General features: G+C 45.0%; 1 protein-coding gene across 3 annotated transcripts in view; it reads left to right on the top strand.

The window, feature by feature from the left end:
* Positions 1-16,474, top strand: part of LOC137304699 (sorting nexin-27-like) — an 89,854-nt gene that overhangs the window by 56,620 nt on the left and 16,760 nt on the right. For all 3 annotated transcript variants that reach the window (XM_067973363.1, XM_067973364.1, XM_067973365.1), the window contains exons 4-7: positions 7,945-8,009; positions 11,841-11,945; positions 14,579-14,657; positions 16,174-16,337. In XM_067973363.1, the coding sequence (XP_067829464.1) occupies positions 7,945-8,009; positions 11,841-11,945; positions 14,579-14,657; positions 16,174-16,337 (413 nt within the window). The remainder of the gene's footprint in view (positions 1-7,944; positions 8,010-11,840; positions 11,946-14,578; positions 14,658-16,173; positions 16,338-16,474) is intronic.

Raw genomic sequence — 16,474 nt, 5'->3', positions numbered from 1 at the left:
GAGATGGTAACTAGAGAACACGAATTAAGATGGTCACAAAAAGAATTGAAGAGAATGTTAAACATTTCTTGACGCAGAGGATGGTTAGAATGTGGAGTTCTCCGGCACAAGCTGTTTTTGTGAGTCCATAAATTCTTTTGATAGCTGCGTGAACAAGAGGAGTATTGAAGGCTTATAGGAAGTGATCAGAAGAATGGGATTAGACTAGGTGTCTGATGGAGAAAAACACTGTCACGGACTTGATGGGCTGAATGGCCTGTTTCAGTGCTGTGACTCTGAATATACACAGGGTGCTACAGTATTTCCTTCTACCTTGGGCTTTTCAACATTTTTGAATGGAATATATTCCACTGCCACCTTGAGTAATCCTAGAGGTTAACACAGATGATGTAAATTGTCTTTTATGCACAGGTTTCTCTCCAGTGTGGATTAGCTGATGTAACAGGAGACTGTTGAGTGTAAGAAACGGTTATTCCAATCGAAGGCTTCTCAGTAGCGTGAATTTGCTGGTGTTTATATATGATGGCCATCTGAAACCCTTTCCACAGGCAGACCACTGATGTTAGGTGAGCTGTAAAGAACAGAAACTATTGGATTGACCCTGGAATACTCGGTCACACCCGTCCATTTGTTCACTACAATTTGCACAAGTCCATCCATCTCTGTCCAAAGTTAATTTCCACGATCCGTTAACAGACACATTGACTACGAAGGGCTTGGTCAGACCCAACTTGTTGGCAGAAAACTGCTAGCCTGCTCTCTCACCTCATCAATAAAAGCTGGCAATTGTGAAGTGATCTGTAGAGCACCATGTAACGGGGTCTTTACCTTTCTCTAATCAAACTGCAGACATGGTTGTACTGTATACAGAGCAGTGTTCAATGATAAACAGAAACTGGTATAGGTTAGCAATGTGCACACGTATAGTATTTTGTCTGTTTCCGTGTGTGTGCGTGTCTCTCGCTCTCTTGGGCTTTCTCCTCTCTCTAGTTCTCTCTTGCTCGTTTTCTGTCCTCGCTCCCCTCTCCCCCCAAGAACCTCTGACTTTTGCTTTATGTACCCTTTTTCGACCCCCCCCCCCCCCCCCCCCCGCCACTCCCCGATGTTGGGCGGAGTAACAGTTCCAGAATTCGCCCATCCCAGCTCCTCAGGATCATTGTGCTATGGAGAAATGTTCCGACTGTTGTAATTTGTCCATGTTGCATTATCCCATCTCACATCCTCGTCCTCTCTACAGCCTTCGACATGGTCGACCACATCATCCTCCTTTATTGTCCAGCTCAGTAGGGCTGCACTCACTTGATTCCACTCTCACCTCTCTCCTTATAAGTAGAGCATCTCTAGTAATGGCTTTGCTTTTCACCTCCGAAGTCCCCCAAAGATCTATCTCTGGCCCCCTCCTCTTCCTCACCTACATGCTGCCCCTTTGTAACGTGACCTGCAGACACGGGGTCAGCTTCCACATGCACGTTGATGACACCCAGCTCTACCTCTCCAACAACCCTCAACGATTCCACTGGTTCTGTGCTGTTGTGCTGCTTGACCAACATCCAGTCTTGGATGAGCAGCAATTTTCTCCAGCCAAACATTGAGAAGTTCAAATCCATCGTCCTCGGCCTTCACCTCTAACTCTGTCGCCACACTTATCGACTCCATCCCTTTCTCTCTCCACTGAACCAGATTGTTTGCAACCTTGCTGTTCTGTTTGACCCCGAGATGAGCTACCCGCCCTATAATCTTCTCCCATCTCCATAAATTCACCTGCGACTACCCCTATCCCCCCTCCTGCTGTACCCCCCTTTTTCCTGCTCCACCCCTCCTCTCTCCTGCTCCACCCCTCCCCTCTCGCGCGCGCGCTCTCTCTCTCTCTCTCTCTCTCCTGCTCCACCCCTCCCCTCTCGCGCGCGCTCTCTCTCCTGCTCCACCCCTCCTCTCTCGCGCGTGCGCTCTCTCTCCTGCTCCACCCCTCCTCTCTCGCGCGTGCTCTCTCTCTCCTGCTCCACCCCTCCCCTCTCGCGCGCGCGCTCTCTCTCCTGCTCCACCCCTCCTCTCTCGCGCGTGCTCTCTCTCTCTCCTGCTCCACCCCTCCTCTCTCGCGCGCGCTCTCTCTCCTGCTCCACCCCTCCCCTCTCGCGCGCGCGCTCTCTCTCCTGCTCCACCCCTCCTCTCTCGCGCGTGCTCTCTCTCTCCTGCTCCACCCCTCCTCTCTCGCGCGTGCTCTCTCTCTCCTGCTCCACCCCTCCCCTCTCGCGCGCGCGCTCTCTCTCCTGCTCCACCCCTCCCCTCTCGCGCGCGCGCGCTCTCTCTCTCTCTCTCCTCTACCCCTCCCCCAAAAAGCATTGATTGTTTTGAGGTCCAGTTTTACTGGCATGGGTGAGGCACAGGAGGGTGACTAACAAGACCGTGATGGTGCATGTTACCGGGCTATTTGACAGCAGGGGCATCACAACCTCACCTGTCCGTGTCCTCATCCTATTTTGGCGCTCTCGCCCTCCCTTCCCTTCCCTCCCCTCCCCTCCCTTCCCTCCCCTAGCCTCTGTTTAAACCTGTTGTCCCTCTTTAGCTGGTCAGTCATTTTTAGAAATCAATTGATGTTAGTAAACATGCACAGGATTGGGCCGCTCCATTTGACCATATTGATGTGGTTTCCCAGTTCCTTATTCCGAAAGGCCGCAGAAGAGTGAGGGGGAATTGGAAAAATACAAAAATGCTCAACGCGCAGAAGTTAAATGCTCAGCACCGATGGTTTCGGGTCCAGCCTTTCTTGGCGACCATGTCTCCAAAAGTCTTTGGCTTCTGGACAATGTCCCACATTTAAAATTCTCAACCTTGTATTTAAATCCCTCCGTGGCCCTCTCTTTCTTCCCTCTCTTTCTTTCTTCCCTCTCTTTCTTTCTTCCCTCTCTTTCTTTCTTCCCTCTCTTTCTTTCTTCCCTCTCTTTCTTTCTTCCCTCTCTTTCTTTCTTCCCTCTCTTTCTTTCTTCCCTCTTATAGTGATGCCTATTTGGTCTGTGCAAAACAAGTGGAGACCTTCGTTCACAGTTCATAGAATCGAGTCCCTGTTGATCATCTGCTTTATCTTTCCAATTCAATACGAAATTGTCTGGAGAACTGTCCTTTTTCTGGCCCTCCTCAGAAGATCTGTTTGAGAGTGATTCAGAAGCACATCGAAGTGGTCTGCTCTGCTCGCTCTGATTAAGGTGAAGCAAATTGAAGTTCATGTCTGCAGTGCATTACTGAACACAACCAACTCAGCAGTTTTCAGCCTACAGAACAATGTGTGGAGCACTTTCTAATTCATCATGAAAGATGTGCAGATAATCCTAGTGAATGTCTTTCAAGGACAGATTGTAGTTTCAATATTTTATTGTTTCTTTTTATAGAAGAGAGAATTTAGCTGAAGTGTCACCAAAAAAAACCCTTCTGCTTAGAATATAAAGTCTGAGGTGGTTTGCAAGGTCCTGATGCTCCCTTTCAGTTCTGTTTATTGGATCATAAAACATGGACTTTTTGGGGGTGGGGAATTTTCATGGTGCTGTTTATGATGAGGATTTCGACACTGGAGACACTTGTTACAAAGTGTTTTTGGTTTCTCCCCTCTCCCGCTCCGCCCCTCCTCCCCGCTCTCTGTCCCGCTCCGCCCCTCCTCCTCCTCCCCCCCGCCTCCCCGTCCCGCTCTCCCACCCCCCCCCTCCCGCTCCGCCCCTCTCTTCTCTTTCCCCCCCCCCCCCCCTCAAGTTTTCTGAGGTACAGGTCCACTGGCATTCATCACTCTCCTGTGCCTCACCCTCAGGAGCATGATGGTGCATGTCACCAGGTTATTTGACAGCAGAGGCATCACAGCCTGGCCTGTCCGTGTCCTCATCTTAACCTTTTTCTCGCTCTCCCTCCCCCCACCCAGTGGGCGGTCATTTGTAGAATTCTGTAAGTTAGTAAAAGTGCACAGGATTGGGCCGTTCCATTTGGCCATATTGATGTGGTTTCCCAGTTCCTCATTGCGAAACGGCAGCAGAAGAGTGAGGGGGAATTGGAAAAATACAAAAACGCACAACACGCAGATGTTAAAAGCTCAGCACCGATGGTTTTGGGTCCAGCTTTGCCTGCTAATCAGATGTCTCCAGTGGCCTGTTTCTGCCACTCGTGGCAAGACACAAGCTTTCACCACATCTCCTGACGTTGCGAGTATCCGGACTCAGCAGGAATATGATATCCGCTCTCAGTCAAACCGTACCAAGGCAGCCTATTGGCAATAGTTTCTAGTCATCCTGGAGTTTTGGAATAGCGTTTCATTGACTCCTTTGTCCCCTTTCAGCTTTGCTCATTATTCATCTCTTGTTCCATCAGTGAATCGCGTGATCAACATCCACTTCCAGCAATTCTGTTAAGTACTCTCCCATTTTGGACAAATGCATTTCTTGCAGTTCTAACAGTTGTCCATAACAGACAATTGACTGCTTTGGTTTATGCCCAATTGGGAAATCTTGGCTGTGGATTTAAGGGGAAGCGAGATAAGCACATGAGGGAGAAAGGAATAGAAGGTTACGCTGATGGGGTGAGATGAAGAGGGTGGGAGGAGGCTCGTGTGGAGCGTAAATACTGGCGGCAGATGGAACAGTTGACTCTAATGGCCTGTTTCTGTGCTGTACGTTCTACATAATTACAGTTTGCTTTTCTTACTTTCCAGCTTTTCCAAACAATGTAGGACATTGAGTCGCTTTGAGGTGTGTGCCAATGACAAGCTCACCCGTAGGAGGGGAGGGAGCCACTAACCCTGAAGGCCCACAGTGTAGAAAGACAAAATGACCATCCCCAGAGATCATTAATGCAGGCTGGTCCAGCTGTTAATTCAGCTCCCTCGTGCTGCTGAAGTGACAGGGTCGCTGAAGCAGTCCAGGTTAATTACTGTGTCGCTGCTGCTGTTAATCTGGTTCCGTAAGACTCAGCAACTTCTCTAAGCCACTTGTTCTTCTTTTGTTGAGTGCTGTCGCCATTCAAAAAGATGATTTGAATAACTCTATTGAATCAGGTCACTCTGCAACTGCCCATTTGAACATTTACCATGATGGTCAAAGGGTGCTTTTTTTTTTAAGATTATTTCTCGTTTTCCACGACCCACTGCATGAATTAATTAATATTTGTTGCTGTTCAATGAAAGAAAATATTACTTTGATTTCCACGTGCTATCCATTCTCGGTGCATGTCTGAATGTTTGCCGGGTATACTGGAAAAGCATTTGTATCCTCCTGTAAGGTCCTAGACCTGACTGGCCATTCTGACGTGTCCCAGCTGTGGCTCAGTGGGTAGCACTCTTGCCTCTGAGTCAGAAGGTCGTGGGTTCAAGTCCCACTCTAGAGACTTGGGCACAAAATCCAAGCTGACATTCCAGTGCAGTACATAGGGAGTGCTGTACTGTTAGAGGAAAGACTTGCTTTTATATGGTGCCTTTCATGACCTCAGGATGTCTGAGTTTTATAGTCAATGAAGTACTTTTGAAGTGTAGTCACTATTGTAATGTTGGAACTAAAAATCACAGGGTGGAACCTGGGACTGGATCAGAAATCGGATTAAATAAATTATAAAATTAGAGTACTTGAGAGAAGAATAATGTCATAATTGGGTAGGGGTTCACTGGGGTCTTGAAAGGGTCCTGGGAAGGATAGACGATTTCAATATTCTCTATGGAACAGATTATTCTCAATGCCTTTAACTATGTGAAGAAGCAATTCAAAATGCTTTTGAATCACTTGGTTCTTGTGGGACTCCACACTTGGCACAGTGTGTTTAATTCTGATTATTGCACCACAAAAAATGCATGCAAGCAATTAACGAGGTGCAGAGAAGAGCAAGAAAACGGAACTCGAGTGCAAAGAGGAGGACGTAAGATCAGAAGAGTTTAAACTGGAGTCTACAAAGTTGGTAGTTGAGGAAGATCTTCGCGCAGACAGGGTAAACCTAGGAGATTGTTTCAGATTAAGCCAGGATTAGGGGATGACATATTAAATTAGAGGGAACTTATTTTAAAACAGAATTTCTTACTCAGGATGATTAGTGTTTGGAACCATCTGCCAGGTGGGATCTGTGGTGAGTGTCTGGAACGAGCTGCCAGAGGCAGTAGTAGAGGCGGGTACAATTTTGTCTTTTAAAAAGCATTTGGACAGTTACATGGGTAAGATGGGTATAGAGGGATATGGGCCAAGTGCAGGCAATTGGGACTAGCTTAGTGGTATAAACTGGGCGACATGGACATGTTGGGCCGAAGGGCCTGTTTCCATGTTGTAAACTTCTATGATTCTATTCTATTCAGGACCTTCAGAATCAGGTCAAGTGCTATAATGAGAGAATAAGGGTGCCAGCAGGATGAACTTTGATGGGCTGAAAGGCCTTTTCTTGTCCTTGACTTGCATTGGATGTGTTAGGAAGGCCGTTTTGGGTTACTCTGATTCCTAACGTGTGATAAACCGTGCCTTAACTCAATTCCCATCCAGCGGGTTTCTGTATAAATGGTGTGCTGAACTCTCGTGTCAAGCTGTGGTGTGTCTGGGTGCTGGACATTCATGATGTTCAAACCTTGAGGCAATTTAGTGCCAAACTGATAAAGCAAATGAGGCATAACTGTGCTGGGTATCCGAGACTTGGACGTTCCTTTTTAGATCCAGTTCTATATGTTACATCAATGGAGGCAGCACATTATCTGAATGCAATTCTGTTGGGGGCGGCTGATGTATGTATTGTGTTTGTGCCTGGTATTAGGATACAGTAGAGATTTATCGAGTTACATCTACAGCACAGAAACAGGCCATTTGGCCCAACTGGTCCATGCTGGCGTTTATGCTCCTCGCGCGCCTCCTCCCTCCCTACTTCATCCACTCCTATCAGTATAGCCTTCTATTACTTTCTCCCTCGTGTGCTTATCTAGCTTCCCCTTAAATGCGTCCAGTCTGTTTGTTTCAACTATCCCTTGTGGAAGCTCGTTCCACATTCTTACCACTCTTTGGGTAAAGAAGTTTCTCCTAAATTCCCTATTGGATTGTTGGCATTACGTCATTGGCACTGCATCAATGGTTGTAATCACTAGAGTGATATGGCACTGATAAATTGTATTTATCACCATACTGCGATAGTGCTCTGTATCTTGCACCGTTCACCAAAATATTATTTGGGTGAGCTGCTTGAACTGGGTGGTCGTGAAGTTTTCTCTGAGTGGGAAAGGTGGTTTAGTTGGCTTTTTTTTTAATAAAAAGGTCTCGCCTTGTTGAGTTGAAATGAAAGTCTGAGCCTGTGAGCGAACAGCGTGACAAGTCAAGAGAGAGCGATAATTAGTCTGCTGACTTGCTGCCAAATTGTGTCGCCTACAGAGGGAAAGAATACACAAACGGAGGGTCAGGTCCCTCCGACACTTGGTGAGAGTGTAGCTCAGACAGTTTTGCAGTTTCTTCACTTCTCAAAAGTGAAATTCATAAGACGAATCAAAAACCAGCTGTAAACCCAGTGAGGGATGCACAGTCCCACGGTGCGAAGGGCAGTTTGATTTATGTACAAGTTATATTAGATTTTATAACAAATAAATATGAAATTAAGTAGATGCCATGTGTGTGTTCTGGTAGGAGGAAAGTGTGAAGTCTGTTGTTATCCCTTGAGCTTTTTTGAGGAATGGATTAAGACTGTATTCTTGTACTGACAGTTAGTGGAAGGGGAAGTGTAGATACACTCTCATCCCAATCCTCTATGTCCTGGCCAATATTTATCCCTCAACCAATATCGTTACAACAGATGATCTGGTTAATATCATATTAATGTTTGTGGGACCTTGCTGTGCGCAAATTGGCTGTCATCTATGGGGAAAATTCCAAGCTATAAACCAAAGTCCCAGCTGTGCCTCCCGAGAGCAGGACTGAGTGACTGAGCTGTGGTTGTAATGCCCTGTTTATTTGCTTTGTTTTGCAGTGTGCTCGGTCAGTGTCCTTGGAGAGAGCGACGTGATGCAGGAGTTCCTGGCTGATTCCAGCGAGGTAAGGCTGCGAAAAGGGAAACTGGCTTAGCAAGGGCCAGTTTTATTAGGAATCGAGTGATTAACATTTAACTCCTGAACATAGGAACAGGAGTAGGCCATTCAGCCCCTCGAGCCTGTTCCGCCATTCAATCTGAACTCCTTTTACCCGCGTTGGTTCCATATTCCTTAATACTCTTGCCTGACAAAAATCTATTAATCTCGGTTTTGAAATTTTGAATTGACCCCCAGCCTTAATAGCCTTTTGGGGGAGAGAGTTCCAGATTTCCACACCCCTTTGTGTGAAGAAGTGCTTCCTGACATCACCCCTGAACAACCTAGCTCTAATTTTAAGGTTATGCCCCCTTTTTCTGGACTCTCCCACCGAGGAAATAGTTTCTCTATCAACTCCTTTGATCGCCTTAAACACCTCAATTAGATAAATACAGAAGTTTTGCGATTGCCAGTTTCTTGAAAAATGAGATGTGCGAATTACTATTAAATATTACCCTGAAATATTCAGTATTTTTCCTAACTATGAAGTTGGAACTAAAAGTCAAAGTACTCATGTCAAAGCAACTTAATCTGTTCTGTATGTTTTTGGTGAGGGATTGTGAATGGAACACACAATCGCTTTTTGTATGCAGTGGTAACATCAGACGCTACCGTGTCAGGTAGAGTGTCGGTGTGACGTAGGGTAATGCATTCTATGCTGTGCCAACGAGCCATAACCCTACGGTGAGAAGTGTCCCTTACTGCACCAGTGTTGCTGTTCCATTTTTACGGTGATACTGTGCGTGTCTGGGATATAGTTGCTGCGAAGGGCCCTATAATAGCTGCGACCAGGATTAAGGGGGGGAATGGGAGCAGCCAGGTTAACACAGAATGAGAGGCTGTTGGTGTATGCTGGAAGTGTACGGTGGCCTGAGAGGATTTTCATCCAATCCCAGAAGGTGTGTCCAAAGGCACTCTCTTGAGCACAAGACTGATTTCACATCCAAGGAGACTTGCATTTATATAGTGCCTTTCACAGCCTTGGCACATCCTATTACAGCCAAGTAAGTATTTTTGAAGTGTAGTCATGGTTATAATGTAGGAAGCACAGCAGCCAGTTTGTGCACACCAAGGTCCCACAAACAGCAATGTGATAATGACCAAATAACCTGTTTTAGTGATGTTGTCTGAGGGATAAATATTTGGCCCAGGACACCTTCCTGACTCTTCTTTGAATAGTGTCACAGGATCTTTTACATTCACCTGAGGGGCCAGACGGGGCCTCGGTTTAAGGTCTCATCCAAAGGATGGCACCTCCTTCAATGCAGCACTCCCTCAGTACTGCACTGGAGTGTCAGCCTGGATTTTTGTGCTCAAGTCTCTAGAATGCGATTTGAACCCACAACCTTCTGATTCAGAGGCAAGAGTGCTACCCACTGAGCCACGGCTGACAAATTGACCCACCAGTGATGTTGCACTCTTATTTCGTTCGGTCATGGCCCTGTGTGGTGTACACAATGTTAAAACCACTGGTCCCTGTGAAATGCAGGGAGTGTATGGCTGCTATACTTTGTCTGAGATGCTGGATAACTGAATAATTGCCCCTCCCTTAGCATGAACTTATCCTGCTGTTTAATAGCTTTCCTTGCTATACCGGGTATGGAGTTTGGCCAGCGTGCAATAGCTGATGCTGAGATATACACAAGGTTTACAGTTCCAGGGGGCTGTGAATGGTTGGTTAATTTCTACCAAATGTGTGGCACTGAAGATCTTTCAGGTTAATTAACCTTCTGCCTTAGGGCTGTACTGATCATTGTACATCGCTGTTGAGTTAAATAAAGATTGACATGTACTTGAGCTCTCAGTTTGGGGATGGAGGAGAGAGACAGAGAGGAATCTGTTTTCAGATTTCAAGAATCCTTTTCTCAGCGTGTGCTATTCAGATAGTGACTTTGAAGAATAGAGGATACTGAGGATTTTTTTTTTTATTCGTTCATGGGATGTGGGATTGACCTCTCTGATGTGGTGTCCTGCCTCTTAAACATCAATCTAGTGTCAGTACTGTATTCAGCTGCCTTCAGTCTGTGTTCACCCTGTGACCTGTGCTCCAGGTGCAGGTATCTCTTGCTGCCAGCCTGTAAGTACTGTCAAGCCAAACCAGGTCACATATAGCCTGTTCCAGTCCTGGTACCACTGACTCCTCATGGGTAGTGAAGGGAGGGAGAGACAAAGGGGAGTGAAAAACTCGAGTACTTCAAGTGAAGAGAATCATTCCCAGCTGCGCTTGTATACTTCATGACTGGTTCAGAACAGTGTTGATGGAGGCCTGGGAACATATGACTTGGATTCAGTCTCTGGAACAGGTAGACCAGGGAAGTGAATACAAATAAGTGAGAGTCATCCCTTCACCTACAAAGACCTACAATAAGTATGTCTGGTGACCTCCATTAATTTTCTATCCTTAAACTGTTGGACATATCTTTCATTGTACAAACCTCCTGCTATGTCTGTTCACTTAAGATACATAATGGCTGCAATTTCCCAGTAACCTGTCAATAATTCAGCAATTCTTCAGTCAGGAGCACAGATCACTTATAGTTGGCAACTGTTACCAACATGAAAACTGACCAAGCAAATCCCCCATATAAAACTGAGAGAGTGTGGAGTGATTTCAGGACTGCCTCAAATCTATTTTGAGCCTTGAGGCTATTGGTGTCGTGCAGGTGAACTGGTGGCATGAGTCTAATTGCAGCCTGACTGACATTTGCACTTTTGTTTGCTTTTGATGGGGTTGGGGGAAGAAGGGGGTACATTTGTCAGTATTTGGATTATCTAGGATACGTAGAGAAAACTACATATCCTAGATAATCCAAATACTGACAATGGGTTTCTTACTATACCGTCCATGGTGATTAAACCAGGAGGCATTGTCTACAGAACTGTCCTCGAGTTGGACAGTCTACACTGCCATGAATCTGGGGAGGATAGCACGGATTCAAAGGGTTAATGTCAGTAGTCCATTCAAAGCCCACTTCTGCCTTTGGATGCACAATCTCAGTTGAGGGCAGAAAGACTCTTGGATATACCCTGGAACGGTGTCTATGATGCCCTTAGCTGATGTGATGTGCTGTAACAATTAGGACGAATGACACTGGCCTTGGCCCAAAATTGGTCATGTGTATAAAGGAAACCCAACAGTGAGTGTCCAAGGTTGGAGTTTAAATTGTCTATTGGGAGTCCAGTGCTTGTAATAGTGTAAGTATCACTGCTGACTCCTTACAAAAAGGATGGCGAGGCACTGGAGAAGGTGTAGAATGATATCAGAACAGAGAGGGGACAACTATCAGGAAAAACTGAATAGCCTGGGGTGCTCTCCTCTAGAAAAAAGGCTACAGGGTGGCCTGATAGAGGGGTTTAAAATTATGAAGGAGTTCGATAGTGTAGACTTAGAATCGATGTTTTCAGTTATGGGGGAGTCCAAAACTAGGGGTCATAAATATAAGATGGTCACTAATAAATTCCAATAAGGAATTCAAGAGAAACCTCTTTACCCAGAGAGTGGTTAGCACGTGGAACGTGCTATCACATGGAGTAGTTCAGGCAAATAGCACAGGCGCGTTTAAGGGGAAGCTAGATAAGTACGTGAGGGAGAAAGGAATAGAAGGATATACTGATAGGGTTAGCTGAAGCAGGATGGGAGGAACCTCTTGTGGGGCAAATGCCCTGTTTCTGTGCTGTAAATTCTATGAAATAACATTTCATTCCTGCACATCTTCCTCAGACTAGGGAATTCTACCAAATGTTGTCTTCAGTAAATGAATGTTCTAACAGCTGCGTGTTTATGGTTTCACTCTTGCAGAGTACAAATGGGTTGTCAGACGTGGACCTGAGGATAGCATTGCCTGACAGGAACATTATCACAGTCACCGTGAAAAAGAACAGCACTGCAGAAGAAGTCTATCGGGTGAGTCATGGTTCAACGTTCCGGCCGGTCACTAAGAATGAAGCGGCTAACAGCAAAGCTCAGGGTTTTGGTCGGAGATGTTGGGCGAACCCATTTAAGGAAACTGATGAACACATTTAGCTTTTGCCTGGATAAACAGGAAACTCTGAGCCATGAGAGAGAGCTCCAGTGGGGACAATCTGTAGTTGCTGGGTTAGTGTGACCAGGTTGATCAAACCTTTTGAATAATGCCTCTGAAGGGAAGCTGCGGTGATTTATTAATGTTCTCTCACTTGAAGATTGCGTTGTCTCGTAATTTTCCTATATTTACAATTCAGTTTTCTTTTTTAAAAAAAATGCTGGCCCATTGTCTTTTGTTGTGGGCGCCTCTCTCAACTGTGGTTATCAGGTCTAATGATTGTAACGCAAATGGTGCGAGGCTGTTGGTTGCAGAGTGTTACGGGTAGTCTGTGCCAGGGCTATTTACACACATTTGGAGGCTAGAGTGCTTCCAAATTCATCCATAATCTGGTCGTAAATAAAACCGTCCCGGACCTCTTCACAAAATGGTGGAAACTCTCAGCAGGTCGGTCACCGCCTGTGGAGAGAACAGGTGAGTTAATGTTTCGAATGTGGGCCCTCTGTCACACCACAGATTTGTGATTGGTGATCGACGGTATTCTGTTCAGGTGGAACGGAGTGAAAACCAGAATTTTTGATCCACGTGCATTGGGAGCCATTAACGATTTGGCAACACCTGTACATAATTCCTTCAAAGGTTAAGGTACATATGCAAAAGCTCAGATATTGTGCAGCATTGTGTGTTGATATGAGTTTTTTTTCTCAGATGTCAGAGATTGCTGATGTCAAAGCTTCTGCATTCCTACTCAGCCAGGTGCTCAGTCGTTGAGCATATTCAAGACTGAGATCGATGGATATTTGGACACTACGGGAATCAAGGGATATGGGGATAGGGCAGGAAAGTGGAGTTGAGGTGGAAGATCAGCCATGATCTTACTGAATGGCGGAGCAGGCTCGCAGAGCTGTATGTCCTACTCCTGCTCCTATTTCTTATGTTATATATTTGGAATACTATTACTGATCAGTCTTTTGTGAGTTAACACCCTTTCCTCTCCACTTCCCTTTAAGACCACTCATTCCTTTGCTTATCCGCCAGCACTAAGAGCATCCCTACTTAGCGAGGTGCTCTTCCTCAGAGGCTTTGACATCAGCAATCTCTATCTGACATCCAAGAAAAAACTCATGAACATTCCTGGGGTTTGGTGTTTTGCTTCGCCAAGACTTCAAGTGTTGCTGGCTAATTTGAATGCCAAGATAAGGTGGGGGAATCCAAAGTCTAAAACCATGTCTCCAGAGGTGTGAAGCAACTTCTTTCACACGCTTTCTTAAAGTTTAGCAATATTCTTAAGCAATTATTGGACTGTAAAATAAATTGATGCCTGGAACCGATAGTATTCTATGTGCCAAGGCGAAACCTGATATAAGATTTTTAAAAAGTTAATTCTTGGGATGTGGGTGTCACTGGCATTTATTGTTCATCCCATGTTGCCCTGAGAAGATGGTGGTGGGCCGCCTTGAAAGTTTTGATATAACTGAGGGGCTTGCTAGGCTATTTCAGAGGACAGTTAAGAGTCAACCTCATTGGTGTGGGACTGAAATCACATATGGGCCAGACCAGATAAGAACAGCAGGTTTCCTTCCCTAAAAGACACGAGTGAACCAGTTGGATTTTTATGACAATCTGACAGCTTCACAGTCACTTACTTTTTTATTTCCAAATTTTTAAACTGAATTCAAATTCTTAAACGGCCATGGTGGGGTTTGAACTCACGTTCTGTGGATTACTAGTCCAGTAACATAACCAATACACTTACCGTGCCCTTAAATTTGAAACTTGAGCACTATAATCAAGTTAGGAATTGCTAGACCGAGACTGTTAGATACAGTTGAACTCCTGCAGCTAATCAGTTGATAGGAGAACTCTACTATTGTGTTGCAAATTGAAGTCTAATTTTTTTGTTGGAGTTGACTGCACTCAGAGTGGAATATTTTCTGCTCCACATGGAGAAGGCATCAAATACCCAGATTAATTAGTCTATAGCCATTTTGGTGCGTTGCTGCCCTGCATCTAAAGAAAAAAACCTGGCCATACATTTCAGTGTCTGTGGCATTCCTATTTTATTGGACTTCAAAAGTATTCCTTTGGTTGTAATGGGCTTTGGGACATCCTGAAGACATGAGGTGCTATAAAAATACAGGGTTTTTTTTCTTTCCTGTTTCTTTTTTTTAATTTCTATTGTGAAATTGCTAAACATCAAGGTTGTGAGTTGATAACCATCAAAATTTGGAGCTAGTTTTACTTTGGTCTTGAGAATTTCTTCAACCCAGTTGGGTTGGATTTTGATCAAGATGAAAGACCAGTGTTTATTCTACACTTGACCATCCAATCTCCCCTCAGAGAATGACAATGATTTTCTCCTGGGCTGAATGTGAATCCATGTACAAAAAATGGAAGTTCTAACTTGCCAATGTTGACTTTCCTAAAGCTGATTTCCATGTCGTGTCCAATGCTGTGTAGGGTGCTCACCGTTTGACTGACCCCAGTGTCAGACTCTGCTGTTTTATCCCTGCAGGCTGTACAAGAGCATCTACGAATGGATAGCATCACAGCGAGTTTCTTCACACTGTTTGAAGTAGTGGACCACTTCTTCGGTAAGGGCGACTTGGAGTTTGTTTTTTTTAATTATTGAGGGAATAGATAACGGTGAAAGGCCCATGGTAATGGAATGCCAATTTATAAACAAACCAAACTCCCGTCCAGGAGCTTGTTACATAGAGGAGAACTAGTTGAGTGGGTTCAGATGACAGAATAAACAAGGAGTAAAGCCTGAGCAGTTTTCCAATGCCCTCTGAACTCTGCGATAGGCTATCCTTAAAATATACCTCAGCCTATCTTCTGAATTGCACTGCAAAATTTGTGCTAGAACGAGATGGAGATTCCTATGTTACAGAGGAGTGGTGTGCCCTGTTTACACATCTGGGAGCATGTTGTGTCCATGAGGGATTGAAGTTTGGGGTGAGGTGGGGTGGGGGGTGGGGAGAAAGAGAGAGAAAAGTTAAATGTAAAGGCCATTGATGCATCAGGTTCATAGATAGGACCAGCCCCATGCTGTCTGTTTGCATCTGAACCTAGCTGGTTGCCGTCTATTCCCTGTTAAATCAGACGAATGCTTCAACCAATTTTGCTTTCATCATGCTAGATTGAAAATAGCAATTTTTAAGCCATGTTTAGTTCCATGATTTCTTTAGGATCTAATTGTGTCTCCTACTTCCATTGTTCATCATATAGAATATCCCCCCCATCCAATACACAGACTCCCTTCATCATTTATATAAAAAAATCTTGGATGATATTGCCTGTCTCCCCCTCCCATAAGAATCCATTGATCTTTCATAGCATCACTTGAAAATACATTGATAGATGTTACTATTCTTACCCCTCACGGACGCTCTTCCATTGGTAAAAATTGGGCATGATTCACAAATGTTCTCATTTGATTTATTGTCCTAATCTCTCAGAATTTGTTCTCTATCAATCTTAACCACCAGAACTTTCTATATGAACTTAAGGGCGGTTTTCAGGGTAACAACTCTCATTTATATAGTGCCTTTAACGTTGTAAAACGTCTCAAAGTGCTTCACAAGAGTGTCATCAGACAAAATTTGACAGAGAGCCACATGAGATATTATGACAGGTGACCAAAAGCTTGGTCAAAGAGGTAGGTTTTAAGGAACGTCTTGAAGGAGGAGAAAGAGAGGTAGAGAGCTTTAGGGAGGGATTTCCAGATCTTAGGGCCTTAACAGCTGAAGACACTGCCGCCATTGGTGGGGTGATGAAAATTGGGATGGGCAAGAGACCAGAATTGGAGGAACGCAGAAATCTCGGAGGGTTGTAGGGCTGGAGGAGTTTAGAGATAGGGAGGGGCAAGATTGTGGACGGATTTGAACACAAGGATGAGATGAATCAATATTTGGCCAATGCATCTGCTCCTGCAGTAGTTATGGCCTCAACGGTATTGATTCTTCTACTCCTGCCCTTGCCAGGGATATCTCATTGTTGTCCGCCAGTAAGAAAAGCTCCCCAGCCCTTTTATGATTTGGAATTGAAAGTCAGCTTGAGGTATCTGTTGTACTTCAGTGATGTGGAAAGTAATTTGTGCATTCGCAGAGCGGAAGCTGGTGGGCAATGAGTTTCCACACAAACTCTATGTACAGAACTACACATCTGCAGCAGCTGGGACCTGTCTGGTCATCAGGAAGTGGCTCTTCACCATGGCCCAAGAAGAACTTCTGAATGACAACGATCTCGCAGTGACCTACTTCTTCCATCAGGTACATTTGCAGCTCGCTGTGCAGAGTGTACAGTTTGGGAGCGTGCGTGTGTTTAATGTTAAATAAATGACTTGCACAGAGTATATTGGAGGAAGTGTGAGACTCAGTTACGTCTTGTATGTTTGGAACTCATCTCT

The sequence above is a fragment of the Heptranchias perlo genome, chromosome 38 (genome assembly GCF_035084215.1).
Source record: "Heptranchias perlo isolate sHepPer1 chromosome 38, sHepPer1.hap1, whole genome shotgun sequence".
NCBI classification, from domain to species: Eukaryota; Metazoa; Chordata; class Chondrichthyes; order Hexanchiformes; family Hexanchidae; genus Heptranchias; species Heptranchias perlo.
This window is presented reverse-complemented; position numbering and strand designations above follow the sequence as displayed.